Here is a 15773-nt window from a genome sequence, read left to right as displayed (position 1 = left end):
TCTCTCTCTCTCTCTCTCTCTCTCTCTCTCTCTCTCTCTCCCTCTCTTTCTCTTTTCCGGAGCGAGAATCGAATACCGTACCGTTTGGCACCTCTGAGCTGAATTCGAAATCCGCCGCGTTCGGGATGCGGCTCGCAGTGTGCTGTATATATATATATATATATATATATATACCTCCTACACCCTGGCATTTGGCACCCCTATCAGTCTTTATCGCGCGGTTGGTCCGCTGGATCGATAATCTATCCGTTCTACATAGCTATGACACTGTCTTTCGCTTTGGGAGCTTGCAGCTTGCGCGACGGTCCGGAGAGTTATGCCGATTAAGCTATATATAGAGCTAAGATGGTGTGGATGCTTTGATAGGCTTATCGTCGCATTGATTCAAGCACAGCGTCGCAGAGCTTCTATATTTTTTGGCAGACGCTCACCAGATCATCGTTTTGCCACTGGTCTCGGGCGATCTGACGGCGAACGTCTTTTTGACGGTCGAAAGATGAATTTTCACGAGGCAGAAAATTCTTACACCGCAACGACCGTGATCGTCCTTTCGAAACGAGGCGAATATAAAAACTTTGATTTTCACGCACTTCTGGAATATCTTATCCGTATATCTATATACATCTGCGATCGCTGAGCTCGAATAATAAAATCTCGCGCTTTTGCGAGAGAGAAAACGATCTTCGCTGTAGTCGTTAATGGTTATATTCTCGGAAAAAGATCGAGGACGATAGGACTAACCCGTAGTTGGGTATCGATTGCGACGATGCGTTTATATCGTGTCAAGGACTATGGCTTTAATTTTTGAGTCTGCACCTGGGCCGCTCATGCTAAATGTACATAATTTTTTTTTTTCATATTTTTCTTTTTGCTCTTTTATTCCACTCTCGGTCGCAGAAGGCAGCGTAAACACGCGACGTTTGAGCGAAGAATCCCTCGCAAGAGACGCTACAGAGCCATTATTTGCAGGCTACGCAATTTCGAATTACAAAGCGCGCGCGCTCGCGCTTTCCGAGAAAAAAGCCATTCGGCAGCAACATAATGTCGCTTCCATATTTTATTTCCGCGCCATTCGGACGACGACGACTTGGAGGCACACAAGACGCAACTTTACCAAAGTGCAGGAGGCATATCGATCGGCCGGCGGCGCACGGCTATACTTTTACAGCCCCGTAAAATACACTTTCATTTAAAGCCTCTCTCGCGCACCTATAACGTCCCGCGCGCGTATCTACAGATATACACGACCTGTATATTTTTCCTCGTCGTCCGCTCGCGAGAGAGAGAAAAGAATCCCGCCTCTCTCGCGAGATGTTCAATTTCATTTTAAAAACGGCAGTCCCTCTCTCTCTCCCTTTCTGTCCCGCAAGAGAAAGAGGAAAAATCGCTCCCAAGAGCAGCGCTAGTAGTACAGTATAGAAGACGAGGCGGCAAGAAAGAGCACGAGAGGTAGAAAAAAGAAGAGAATAAGGAATAAGTGCGCTGTACAGGCCAAGGAAACGTAATTAACGCTCTCGCGCGCTTTTTCATCGAACGAAAGCCGAGCGTCGCCTTCGCTAATTCCTCGGAAAGGAGTCGCGATTGCTATAGCGCATTCTCCCCCGTCGCAGCTCGCCGCGCGGTGGAGAAGAAAAAGAAGAGAGAGGTCGCACGATATGCGCGTAATGCGGCCAATTTGCGGCGCGAGAGCCCCTTGCGGCAATCATTAAATGTCCCGCGAAGTATATATACTTCTCTCTTGCGCGCGCGCGAGCGCAAGCGTCGGAAGGCACGCGGAGATAAAATGCGAAAGAGAGAGAGAGAGAGAGAGAGAGAGAGAGAGAGAGAGAGAAAAGTTCCTGGGCTGCTGCGGCGGGGGGCCGTTTATCGGGGAAATGAAAAAGTTTCCGCACTGGCCGTCGGCGACTTTTCTCTCTCTTGTGGTGTGTACATATACTGGGAGCGTCAAGTGGTCCTGTTAAAAAATAGAAATCCTCGAAACTCGGTAAACAAGGGGCGATCGTGTATACTTGAGGGCGATGTTTTCTTTTTGTCTGCTGCGATGAATAAAGGAGGATGAAAAAAAAAGGAGAAGAAATCATTCTCTGCCAAACTCGACGTCATCTTCCGTCGCTCGGCGTGTAATCCCCCGTGCGAGGGTACGTATGTGTATAACGGCGCGTGTGTATACGGAAAACCGATAAAAGCCACGTTTTTGTACTCTTGGCTCTCAGCGGCAAATGCAAAAATAACTCCGCTGTGGTACGAGTGAGAGGGCTGGCAACAACGGATGACTGGACTCGCTACACACACACACACACACACACACACACACACACTTTTGCGAATGCGCTTTTCCGAATTCGGGAATCGAGAAAACTGTAGTTTTAGCCGCCCAGCGCTTGTATTTTCACGGATGGCTGTCGGTGGGTCAGGAGCCGCGCTGCCTGTTCATAATTTTCAGGAAAAATACAGTCTTCTTGAAAATTACAGTATAGCGGCCATATTCTACGACAAACGCGAATACCGGACCACGTAAAAACACTCCAAAGCCCTTCTTGTTCATTCCGCACTTGAAAACACACCTCACACTCGCACTTACACGTTCTAAAAAAATTCCTCCTCCCGCGCCGTCTTTTCGGCAAAGCCGGCAGCGCGTGAGGGAAGAAGACGTCAGAGAGGATGTATATAAGGTATACGTATACATATATAAACGCGTATAGTAGGGTCGGCGCAGCTCTGCTGCAGTAAGGGAAAAAATGAAGAGATGACGGGTACTTAACGTGCGTCAGTCAGAGAGGAATATCCCGGGAGTCAGTCGCGTCATATATATAGCTATCTCTCTCTCTCTCTCTCTCTCTCTCTCTCTCTCTTTCGGGCCGCAAACTCTCCCTTCGTCTTCCGCAGCAGGCTCTCTCTGCGGAAAGAAAAAGAGAGTATATATATAGGTAAAGGCCGAGCAATTTAAGGGGGATAGATCCGGCGCGCGCGCATGCGGGCGAACGGATCAGCCTCGTAATTCGGAAAGGATATTCCGGAGCTCGTCCTTCACGTATATGTATACGTACTATGCTTCGTCCCTTCTCTCTTTCTGCCCCACGTTTCTTTTTCTCTCGAGCTTTTTCTTTCCTAGAGAAACGAGAGAGAGAGAGAGAGAGAGAGAGAGAGAGAGAGAGAGAGAGAGAGAGAGAGAGAGAGAGTGAGAGTGCTATAGTGTATGTACGGGCGTTTTACTCGACGTCGGGCTGGTCTATCTTATTCCGCTGCTACTGCTGGTTTTGTAAGATTGGATATGTGTGTGTCGGGATGTATAAGTGCATGCGGTTGTATTAGACACGCGGAGATGCGCGGGACGATCAGGTTCTAAAAAATTATCCATTTCAAATAAGGAAACTCTCGAGTAATTAATATATTTGTAATCAGAGCCTCGAGGCCGTCGGGATTATTATTGACGTTACACGTGCTGCCGGTGTAAGACAGCAACAACTTGAACCATGAGAACGTCGAAGCTCAGCTTGAATACAGTCTGAGGTATAGCGAGTAGATCTAAACGCATCGCTTGTACTTATACGCGAGTCCTCTCTTTAAAAAATGATGGCCTTTGTTGTGAAGCATTTAATACGTCATTCTGATTGGTTGTTGGTTGGTTACCTAGGCAACGAGATCAGACCCGCGCTTTAAATTCATAACCCTCAAAACAGTCATAACTCATAACCCTGGTTATTATTATTATTATGTTTGATGTGTTTAAAATGAAATGTGGAAACCTTGATAACAGATAAAATATATGTAATATAATTAGCAAGAAATTTTAGTAAAATTAATCATTACCAAGAGTAGTTTTTATCTAAATGTCAGTGAGAAGTTCAATTAAAAGAATAAAGAGTTTGAAGATATACTGTGTCTCTATGCCCAAAGTCGCCCTCGGTGAGGTTTAAGAGGTGAATTTAAAGAAAAGTTCAGTATCCGAGTCAGTAAGTTTAAGTCTAACATTATACAATGCTCTTTGAATTGTAAAAAGGCTACTAGACAACTAAAATATGACACTGCCCCTTCCTATGTTACCTAGAAATGTGTGACATGATTATGATTTAACTGTTTTCATTCATATTTTCACATCAAGGCTCATGCGAATTTTTTAATTGAGCAGGTCGAATTTTACTTATAGCCAGTTACGCGGAAACTACTATCTCTAGCACATTGTATTTCTGGTTTCTAGCATATTTTTACATGGAGAAAGTGATAAATGTTTTGGCTTTTTTGTCAAGGTATTAGGTAATTAGAATTTTGACTTTTAATAGTTGTGAGAGATTTTGAGACCGATACCTGTTTTTCCATTTTTGCATTTATTCTCATTCAAAAACTAACAGGTCTTGAGAGCTTATATTTTGCATATAGATTTTTTTTGTGATTGTGAAAAGATATTTAATGTTGAATCGGCTTTAACTAAAAAACTTTTTAGTTTTTCGACTCTGACACTGATGTGAATGCAAACTCATGCTATACGACTAAATAATTATCATGAGTATTGTAGTCGATCACAAAAGTATTTCAGTTAACGTTGATTCAACTTTAAATATCTACAATCACAAATGAAATCTATATGCAAAATATGAGCTTTCTAGACCTGTTAGTTTTCGAATGATAAAAAATGCAAAAATGGAAAAACAGGTATCGGTCTCAAAATCTCTCACAACTGTTAAAAGTCAAAATTCTAATTAATGCTTTGACAAAAAAGCTAAAATACTTATCACTTTCTTCACGTAAAAATACACTGGAAACCAGAAATACAATGTGCTAGAGATGGTAGTTTCTGTGTAACTGTCCACAAGCAAAATTTGATACGCTAAATTAAAAAATTCATATGGGCCTCGATGTGAAAATATGAATGAAGACAGTTAAATCATAATCATGTAGGTTACATGTTTTCTAGGTAGCATCCCTGGTAAAAATAACTTATTAAATCCGATTCGAAAGATAATATGGTTTAATTGGATTTCTTAATCGGAAATTATCGAATTAAAACCTATTTAATCGATTAAAATCTATTTAATCTGATTATAAGTTTTAGTCGGTCTTAATCGGATTTAAACAGTTGTGTTTTTAAATAAAATGTTATATTTGTTGAAAAATACAACTGATTGAATCCGATTTAAACCGACTAAAAGTTATAATCAGATTAAATAGATTTTAATCGATTAAATTGGTTTTAATTGAATAATTTCCGATTAAGAAATCCAATTACAACCTATTACCTTTTGAATCGGATTCAATAAATTATTTTTACCAGGGATAGTAAGTATCTGTGTAAAATTTTAGTTGTATAGCTTTGTTATAATGCAAATAAATGGCATTATAATGATAGACAAACCCACTAACTCTTATACTGAACTTTTCTTCAAATTCACTATTCAAACCAATGATGACGACATTAAGCATTATTAATATATTTATTAAAAAATAGTTTTGAGGGATTTAGATTGAAGGAGATTGGGGGATTTTGGGATTGAGGGATTACGATTGAAAAAGAAGTAGTAAAAAAACCAAGATTGAAAATAGTGGGTGTGGATAATTATGAACAAATGGACTTAAAAGAATTAGAAAATGACATAAATACAAGAAACTTTAAAGGCTATGAAACAAAATGTGTAGCTGTGCATAAATTTGTAAACAAAAAAAAACAATCAAGAAAGCATAATAATTGAAGTAACCTCAGAACTATACAAGACTATAAAAGAGAACAATAACAGAATCTTTGTAGGATACCAGAACTGCAAAGTATATGACGACATTAATCTACAACCCTGTATAAACTGTGGGAGATTCGGACACAGCAGTAGGAAGTGCATAAATGACAAGGTATGTTTAAGATGTGCAGGCCCTCATAATACAATCAACTGTACAAAGCAGTCTGATTTATGCTGTATTAACTGTTGTTTTATTAATAACATCTACAAGACAAAGTATAATACAGCACACGTGGCAAATGATAGCCACCAATGTCAAGTGCTTATGAAAAAAATAAAAAGGCATATTGAATCAACGGATTACCCTGTGGACCCATTTATCCAGAGATATATCGGTAAAATAGATATCCCTGTACCGACTGATACAAGACCAAGAAGAACAAATTCCATGGACACGCTGCTATCAACTTCACCTCGTTCCAGCCTTCTCAATCTGCAGAGTCAGCGAGGAGGCAATCAAGGAATCAAGTAACATGGAGAATATCATTGACATAGTAGAAGATATACAGAGCGAGACGATACAACGAGAAACAACAATATTAGATCTAAACTCTCTAAATAAACACTTGAAAATGAATAAAGAAAATATACTGTATGTAAATATAAGAAGCTTAAATGCAAATTTTAACAAACTTCAAGTATTTATTGAGAGACTAAAGATAAAACCATGCATAATCGTATGCGCTGAATCATGGAACTTAGATTTTAAAGACTATTTTATGATAGAAGGATATAAAATGTATTATAACAGTAGCAAAATAAACAGATCTGACGGTGTGGTTGTATATATTGAAAACGATATAGAGGAAGACACGGAGATTATTGATATAGGCAAGCTTAAAATACTCAATTCTTGTATAAAAATAAACAATGAGAACACAGTAGACATATCCGCAATATATCGATCTCATGACATACCAAAATCGGAATTTATTATGAACATAAAAGAACTAATAAAAAACAAAAAGAAGACTAAGAATCATTTAATAATAGGAGACTTTAATATTGACACACTGACACAAGAGAATTATAGTAATGAGTTTTTATGTAACTTACTAGACTCCGGGTACCACCCAGGATTTCAGGGTATAACTAGACCGTCAGATTCTAAAAATATTGGAACATGCATAGACAATGTATTTATAAAAACTAATACAATTTTAACCAGGACTTTCAAATTAATTTATGCGCTAACTGATCATTATCCACTATTTGTATCGATTAACAAGCAAAGAGCAAACAAGGTAGAAGAGAACAAAACAACAATAAATTACAAAAAACTAAGGAAAATAGCGAAGGATGTAAATTGGGAATTGATATTGACTATGCATGATCCAACTGAAGCTACCAATACACTTATTGAACACATAAAGATTAGCATAGATTTAGCTACGGAAAACAAAAAAATACGTAACATACGAGACATCACAAAACCTAGAAAAATATGGATTACTAAGGCCATAATAGAATCGTGCAATAAAAAAGAGTTATTGTATAAGACTTGGCAATTGGAACCAGGTAATAATAGGCTGAAGAAAGAGTATAAGGACTATACAAAAATTCTAAATAAAGTTATCAATGAGGCAAAATTTAAATATGATAGTGAACAAGTAGGAAAAAATCTAAGAAATCCTAGACGTTTATGGGAAATAGTGAAAACTAAACTAGGGAAAACAAATAAGAAAGACGACACTATAAAACAAATTTTAAATAAAGATATGCAGAAGATCGATGAACCCATTGGCATAGCCAATGAGTTCAACTCTTATTTCTGCAATATTGGTAAAAAACTAAGTGATAAAATTAAACAACCAACTAGTGCTAAGGCACATCAACCAATAAAGTATCCAAAATCTATTTTCTTGACCCCAACTAATAACAGTGAGATAAGTAAAATCATAAAGAATATGGAATTGAAAAGCGGTGGAGTAGATAAGATAAATGTAAAAACAATAAAGCTGCTATCGGATTATATAATAAATCCATTAGTGCATATTATTAACTTATGTATTGAAAAGGGTATTTGGCCAGAAGCGTTAAAAAGTGCTGAGGTGATACCAATATATAAAGCGAAAAGTAAGAAACAAGTATCAAACTACAGACCTATCTCTTTAATCTCAAACTTAGCTAAGATATTGGAAAGAGTTATATATTGCAGAATTACTGAATTTATAAACAAAAGTAAGATCATAGCGGAAAATCAGTATGGTTTTGTAAAAAATAAAGGCACAAAGGAAGCATTATATCATATAACAAACATTATTTATAATAAATTAGATAAAAGTAAGCCAATAGCTATAAGTTTTTTGGATCTCTCAAAAGCATTTGATACTGTAAATCACAAAATTTTGTTGGATAAACTTTATAATTATGGTACTAGGGGAATAGCATATAAATTAATTAGGAGTTACTTAACTAATAGGTGCCAAAGAGTTAAACTGAAAGATGTCGTAAGCAGTTATGAGGCTGTTGATACAGGGGTGCCACAAGGAACTATATTAGGACCACTATTTTTTATTTTATACGTCAATGATCTCTTGATAAATATGACAAAAGAAACAATCATATCCTATGCTGATGACACAGCTGTAATATCAACTGATGATAACTGGAGTAATGTTGAAATCAAGATGAACGACTACTTAAGTAACATATCGGTCTGGCTTGCACAAAATAAATTATCCTTAAACATTGACAAAACGGTATATATGACTTTTGGTAATTATATTGATAGTGTCCCAAGAAACTTTACATGTCAAATAGAGGGAAAGGTCTTGAAAAGGGTGGAACACTGTAAATACTTAGGTATAATCTTCGATTTCAACATGAAATGGAAACAACATATAGAATATTTAATAAATAAAACTAAATATTTAGTGTTTGTATTTTATAAGCTAAGAACATTCATGGAAACACATACATTATTAATGATATACTATGCATTCTTTCACAGTGTTATAAATTATGGAATAATAGCATGGGGGGGGAGCGTATAATAACAACTTGAACATATTACAAAATTTACAAAGTAGATTGCTAAAAATAATAAGTAACAACAAATTCATGACTCATAACAAACCTCTAAACTTAAGACAATTGTTTGCGTTTGAATCCATAGTGTTCCACTATAATGATATGAAAAACAGGTTCTTGACATCGAATAGCGTAACAAGGAAAAAGTTGATACAGATACCACAAAGAACTAAAACTGTAAGCCAAAAAAACAGCTATATAAAGGCTGTTGGTGTATTCAATGATCTTCCAAACGAGCTAAAGACTTTAAACAAATATGAAACAGCGAAAAGTAAAATAAAGGAATGGATTAGGATGAATGAATGATATGCTAAAATACTAGGGATGAATATTTAGGTTCTATTTAAAAATTAAATTGTAAGAGGATCTCCTGTAAGGGGAAAAGTGTTATAATAAAGGAATTGTAATTAGTATTAAGTTTTAGTAGATAAGAGTGGCCAGTCCTGCCAACAGGTACCTGCGAGTACCTCTGCGGGATTTACTGGTGCATTGCGGAGTGTAAGTCACTATTGTAATTCACTAGTGTAAATTTTCTGGCTAAATAAATAAATAAATAAATAAATAAATAAATAAATAAATAAATAAATAAATAAATAAATAAATAAATAAATAAATAAATAAATAAATAAATAAATAAATAAATAAATAAATAAATAAATAAATAAATAAATAAATAAATAAATAAATAAATAAATAAATAAATAAATTTAGTAACATGTTACATGCTTATGAAATATTAGCAGACGTTAGTGTGCCGCCCAACACTTATGGTAGATTTTCTACCAGTGTTATTAGACAGAGATAGAATCAAGAGCGCGCGAAGCGCGCCTTCATACTTAGTAAACTAGACTATTCGGTTACTGATTACGAATATACGAATACGATATACACGGCAATTGCGGTTGGCTCTAATCACTCCTCGAGTCCATCATAGGCTCGAGCTTAAATATTCCGCAAAGCGGCCGACATTTGCATAATCAGATCGACAAACATAGTCATTATTATTAGACGCTCGTTAACAATTACCCGGTCTCGCGCGTCCACGTGGGTGTCTAGTGCACATAACGATAAATCGAATGAGAAAAAAACCTGTTTGCGATCTAGCATACACCGAACCAATTTACGCAGCTGACAAGTCTATAAAACAGCCGTCGATTCCAGTCTGGATTTCTGAAAGGGGAACATCAGTAGCTCGTGAATAGCAGCCGATGAAACTATAACATTACGCGCGGCAAAAAGACTAAATACGCGGTGAGCAGTGTACGTGCATTTTTGTTATTTTTCCATCGTCACGAGAGCTCAATTTGAATTTCGGCAAAAAAGCGCTGCTTGCGAAAAAAACTTGTTCTGATTTGCCATTCGATCATCGCGGAGTTTATATATATATTTTTTTCATATTTCTCGCCTCTTTGTTATTGCGCGCAAACGTCAATTCGGCTGCTCCATCGACGATTCAGCTCTCGCGAAAACATTCGCATCAATCGTGCAGCATTTCAATATAATCGTCTGCGCATTATTTACGAAAACAAAGTGTCATCCTCGCCAATCAGTGCGAGTATAAACTTCGGTAAATCCCAGAGCCGACGACCTGATGGATCGCTGGCGCGGCAAAGTGGCCCTGGTAACGGGCGCAGCCTCGGGAATTGGAGCGTCGATTTCGCGCCGATTGCTCGATGCGGGCCTTGTCGTAGTCGGCTTGGATGTTCAGATCGAGCCGATGCTGGAATTGCAGAGTCAAAACCAAGGCTTTCACGCGATTCGATGCGACGTCTCGCGCGAGGAGGAGCTCGTGAGAGCTTTTAAGAAGGTCGACAGCGAGATCGGCCAGCTGCAGGTGATGGTTAACAATGCTGGGATCACTAATTATACGCCTATTATTGGTGAGTTTTCTGTTTTGGTCATAAGAGTTGATACATTTCTTTCAAAAGTACTTTTCAAAGAAGACTTTTTATCGCAAGTTTTTTAGTTTTGATAAAAAAATCCTGCTGCACACTTATTTCACAAACAGAACGCAAAAATTTTATCGACTAATACACGAACTCGATCGCACGCGATTCACTTAAAAAAACCGGTAATGCAGATACAAATGCGTCTCGCATCAGAAAAAACGCACGATCAACAACCTCAAAAGATTCCAAAGCAACAACAACAAGCGCACTTCCATCCCTATAAGAATAATCCTCAGCATCAATCCACACCCCTGATTTTTCACAGCTCGACGCACTCGCGCGCATCCCTTATCCATATATCTATACGTAAAATCCAGCCCCGTACGCTCGGCGAGCTCAAAATTTCGCGGGCGACATTTCCAAGTCAAACTAGCACACTGTGTATAGCTCTCTCGCGCGACGCATCCGACATAGACTGCTGCGCCTCGTAAAAGGCTGGTAATTTACCGGAAGAACGCGAAGCTTATGCAGCGACGTTATGGGCGAGGCAGAAATGAGGCGGGTGAACTGTATGTAGTATTTGGAAGGGGGAAAGCCCTTTTCTTCATTCCTCACGAAAGAGGAATTTTTCGGCGTGCGCGGCCGCCTCGGGGGGATATGTAATATACACGCGAATTTCGCCACTTGTTTCCACTTGCCTGCAGCCATAGCCGCGCTCGCGTAATGTAATCGTTGAGTCAGTTACTTACCTCGATGCTAATTAAGATGCTTTTTTGTTCGCTCCTGCAGCCGGCGGCTTTTTAGATCTCGCTTTAGAGCGAGCTCGCGTTTATTGCTTTTTCGTATGACGTATAAATATCTACGAGATGCGTATGCGGGTGTTTTATTGCGATTGTGCTTTGTGTTTGCATATTTCAGAGGATTAACACGCATTGGAAACAACAAAGTTGTAATCTCTAATTATTCGGAAAAAAGTTTGATTTAAATAAGAGATCCTCTTTATTTTCATGCGCGAAAGAGAGCGACAGACAGACTTTCGAGAGGATGATAAATATTAATGTTCTCGCAATGGCTAGTTGCATATCAAAGGCGGTTCAGATGATGAGAGCAAATAAAGTGGAAGGCCATATCTTCAACACCAATAGGTTTGCATCCCGCCGCGTGAAAAATTAGCGGATCAAATTGAAGCTGATGCCGAATTTTCGTTCTCATATAGCGTCTTGAGCCACGAGATACCCATGGGACCGATCGATGGAGTCGACGGCTGGAACCTGTACCCCAGCAGCAAGCATGCGACTCTCGCGATGACGCACACGGTTCGCCGCGAAATCAGCCGAGCTGGCCTGCCCATAAGGATTACGGTGAGTTATGCGGCTGAACTTTTGACGGGCTGTATGCTGGTATTATGCGAGCAACTTTTCGAGGGTTGCGAGCTGGTTCGTATGGATTCTATATATCCCGCGGAAAAATATTATCGATTAATATATCGGCAGAATAATGCTTGAAAATTGGTAATTCCTCTCTTAAAAAAATGATGGCCTTTGTTGTGAAGCATTTCATACGTGATTCTGATTGGTTGCTGGTTGGTTGCCTTGGCAACGAGATCAGAACCGCTTTAAATTCATAACCCTCAAAACAGTCATAACTCATAACCCTGGTTATTATTATTATTATGTTTGATGTGTTTAAAATGAAATGTGGAAACCTTGATAACAGATAAAATATATGTAATATAATTAGCAAGAAATTTTAGTAAAATTAATCATTACCAAGAGTAGTTTTTATCTAAATGTCAGTGAGAAGTTCAATTAAAAGAATAAAGAGTTTGAAGATATACTGTGTCTCTATGCCCAAAGTCGCCCTCGGTGAGGTTTAAGAGGTGAATTTAAAGAAAAGTTCAGTATCCGAGTCAGTAAGTTTAAGTCTATCATTATACAATGCTCTTTGAATTGTAAAAAGGCTACTAGACAACTAAAATATGACACTGCCCCTTCCTATGTTACCTAGAAATGTGTGACATGATTATGATTTAACTGTTTTCATTCATATTTTCACATCAAGGCTCATGCGAATTTTTTAATTGAGCAGGTCGAATTTTACTTATAGCCAGTTACGCGGAAACTACTATCTCTAGCACATTGTATTTCTGGTTTCTAGCATATTTTTACATGGAGAAAGTGATAAATGTTTTGGCTTTTTTGTCAAGGTATTAGGTAATTAGAATTTTGACTTTTAATAGTTGTGAGAGATTTTGAGACCGATACCTGTTTTTCCATTTTTGCATTTATTCTCATTCAAAAACTAACAGGTCTTGAGAGCTTATATTTTGCATATAGATTTTTTTTGTGATTGTGAAAAGATATTTAATTTTGAATCGGCTTTAACTAAAAAACTTTTTAGTTTTTTGACTCTGACACTGATGTGAATGCAAACTCATGCTATACGACTAAATAATTATCATGAGTGTTGTAGTCGATCACAAAAGTATTTCAGTTAACGTTGATTCAACTTTAAATATCTACAATCACAAATGAAATCTATATGCAAAATATGAGCTTTCTAGACCTGTTAGTTTTCGAATGATAAAAAATGCAAAAATGGAAAAACAGGTATCGGTCTCAAAATCTCTCACAACTGTTAAAAGTCAAAATTCTAATTAATGCTTTGACAAAAAAGCTAAAATACTTATCACTTTCTTCACGTAAAAATACACTGGAAACCAGAAATACAATGTGCTAGAGATGGTAGTTTCTGTGTAACTGTCCACAAGCAAAATTTGATACGCTAAATTAAAAAATTCATATGGGCCTCGATGTGAAAATATGAATGAAGACAGTTAAATCATAATCATGTAGGTTACATGTTTTCTAGGTAGCATCCCTGGTAAAAATAACTTATTAAATCCGATTCGAAAGATAATAGGGTTTAATTGGATTTCTTAATCGGAAATTATCGAATTAAAACCTATTTAATCGATTAAAATCTATTTAATCTGATTATAAGTTTTAGTCGGTCTTAATCGGATATAAACAGTTGTGTTTTTAAGCAAAATTTGATACGCTAAATTAAAAAATTCATATGGGCCTCGATGTGAAAATATGAATGAAGACAGTTAAATCATAATCATGTAGGTTGCATGTTTTCTAGGTAGCATAGCAAGTATCTGTGTAAAATTTCAGTTGTATGGCTTTTTTATAATGAAAATATATGACATTGTAATGATAGACAAACCCACTGACTCTTATACTGAACTTTTCTTCAAATTCACTATTCAAACCAATGACGACGAGATTTAGCATTATAAATATATATATTTTTAAATAGTTTCGAGGGATTTAGTAACATGTTACATGCTTATAAAATATTAGCAGACGTTAGTGTGTCGCCCAACACTTATGGTGGATTTTCTACCAGTGTTATTAGACAGAGATAGAATCAAGAGTGCGCGAAGCGCGCCTTCATTTCTAGTGAATGATGTTGATTGGATTTCAAGCGTTATCTTCGTATCGGTATCTTAAAATCGGTCAAAGTTTTTCCGCATCAAAGTAAAAATATATATAATGTTTCACGACAGAGATTCGTATTTGATGATTATCGCTAATCTTGTTTATAGCGTGCTATTATCTTTTCTAAGAAGTCGTCAGTAAATTTTGGATATCCGTGTATCGGTGCGCAAAGGAAATTAAAAAATCGGCCCGATTCGTTCAATTAAATTTTATTTGTGGCCCATAGGCACGTGTCAGCCATTTGTCAATTGATTCAATTTTTTAATCAGTTTGACCGAGATTTGTAAGAAGTTCTCTCTTCAAAATCATCATCACGTATTTTTTTGCGGGATATCTAGCACTGATTAACAGATACTAAATGACCGTTTCAAGTATTGTCAATTTCGATTTGAAAAATTTAATCTCCTTAAACGAATGGCGAGTAATAAAGTAAGAGCTTTTGAAAAAATGCCATTTTTCAGAGTATCAGCCCGGGTCTTGTAAAAACTCAGATAACGAGTCACACCCAAGAGCTGAAGGATTTATTTGACAAAGAAGCAGCTCTCGATCCGACTGACATCGCAGACGCACTAATCTACGCCTTGGGCATTCGACCAGAAGTTCAGGTACAAGTTCAATTGTTCATTTGTACACGATGTAAAGGTTGAATCTGCTGTAACTCATTCATCTCGTATTCAAATTTCAGATCACAGAAATTACCGTCCAAAGAACGGGAGAGCTGTAAATATGATTTTCTCATATTCACATACTCGTAAAGAAAAGTATTCATCAGTACAGTTATTGTTATTTATCACGAGGTAAATTGTAAAAACAAAAACAAGTTCCTCTCCGAGTTTAGACTGTACAAATGGACCGTTCAGGAAATTTTACCTCCGAAAAAATTACATCGATGATAAAAGCGCAAGTGTCTTTGTACATTCATTATCAAGCGCCGCTGGTTTCGCGCGCTTCTTTATTTGAGATCCCTTCGATATGCTGGCTTCCCTCTTTTAAAGATTATTGGTTGTTTTGTGCATAAATTAGACTACAAACGGGCGCGCAAAGCTCTTTAAATTTATTCGAATTTCGATTGTTCTTTGCGGGTGGTGATAAGGTCAATTGTGTTCGTTCGGTTATCAGTATAGAGGGAAAGCTGGAATGCAAATTGCATAAGGAATGAATAGTATAAGATAGATATTAGCATATGTAAATTGAATATATCAATGTAAAAATAAACAACAAATAATTAAAAGGAGTCTATACTTAAAGACATAGTAACGAGTCAAACATAAGATAAGAATATATTCTTTGGATTTCTTGCTTGATCAGACTGACCACATTTTGGATATTGACCAGTTAAAACTCCGCTTCCTGCTCAATCGCACGAATTTCTCAAGATCTTCCGGCTCCAAATATTTTACTACGCTTTCAAAAATTGGAACTGGCACTTTCAGATCACTGAACAACAGCGTAAGATATTCGAACGCTTCCTTATTGATCAAGACATCGTTAAACTTCTTCGACACTTTCTCATAATAGTAATACTTCCTAATCACTTGGTTATTCTTAAACGCTTCGACGAACTCATCGTTCTGCACCAGGGCTTACAGGTTAAGCATAATCGTATCAATATAGCTAAC

The 15773-nt window shown here is 37.2% G+C and overlaps 1 protein-coding gene across 1 annotated transcript; it reads left to right on the top strand.

Annotated features, from left to right (window-relative positions):
* Positions 1–9576: 9576 nt before the first annotated feature.
* On the top strand, positions 9577–15425 carry LOC100113904 (farnesol dehydrogenase). Its single transcript, XM_001599110.6, has 5 exons — positions 9577–10639; positions 11667–11793; positions 11865–12009; positions 14616–14759; positions 14840–15425. The coding sequence occupies exons 1-5, from the start codon at positions 10351–10353 to the stop codon at positions 14876–14878; spliced, it is 744 nt and encodes a 247-aa protein (XP_001599160.3). The 5' UTR covers positions 9577–10350; the 3' UTR covers positions 14879–15425.
* Positions 15426–15773: the final 348 nt, after the last annotated feature.

The sequence above is a fragment of the Nasonia vitripennis genome, chromosome 1 (assembly GCF_009193385.2).
Source record: "Nasonia vitripennis strain AsymCx chromosome 1, Nvit_psr_1.1, whole genome shotgun sequence".
NCBI classification, from domain to species: Eukaryota; Metazoa; Arthropoda; class Insecta; order Hymenoptera; family Pteromalidae; genus Nasonia; species Nasonia vitripennis.
Note: the sequence above shows the minus strand (reverse complement) of the source record. Positions and strands in the feature narration are given on the sequence as shown.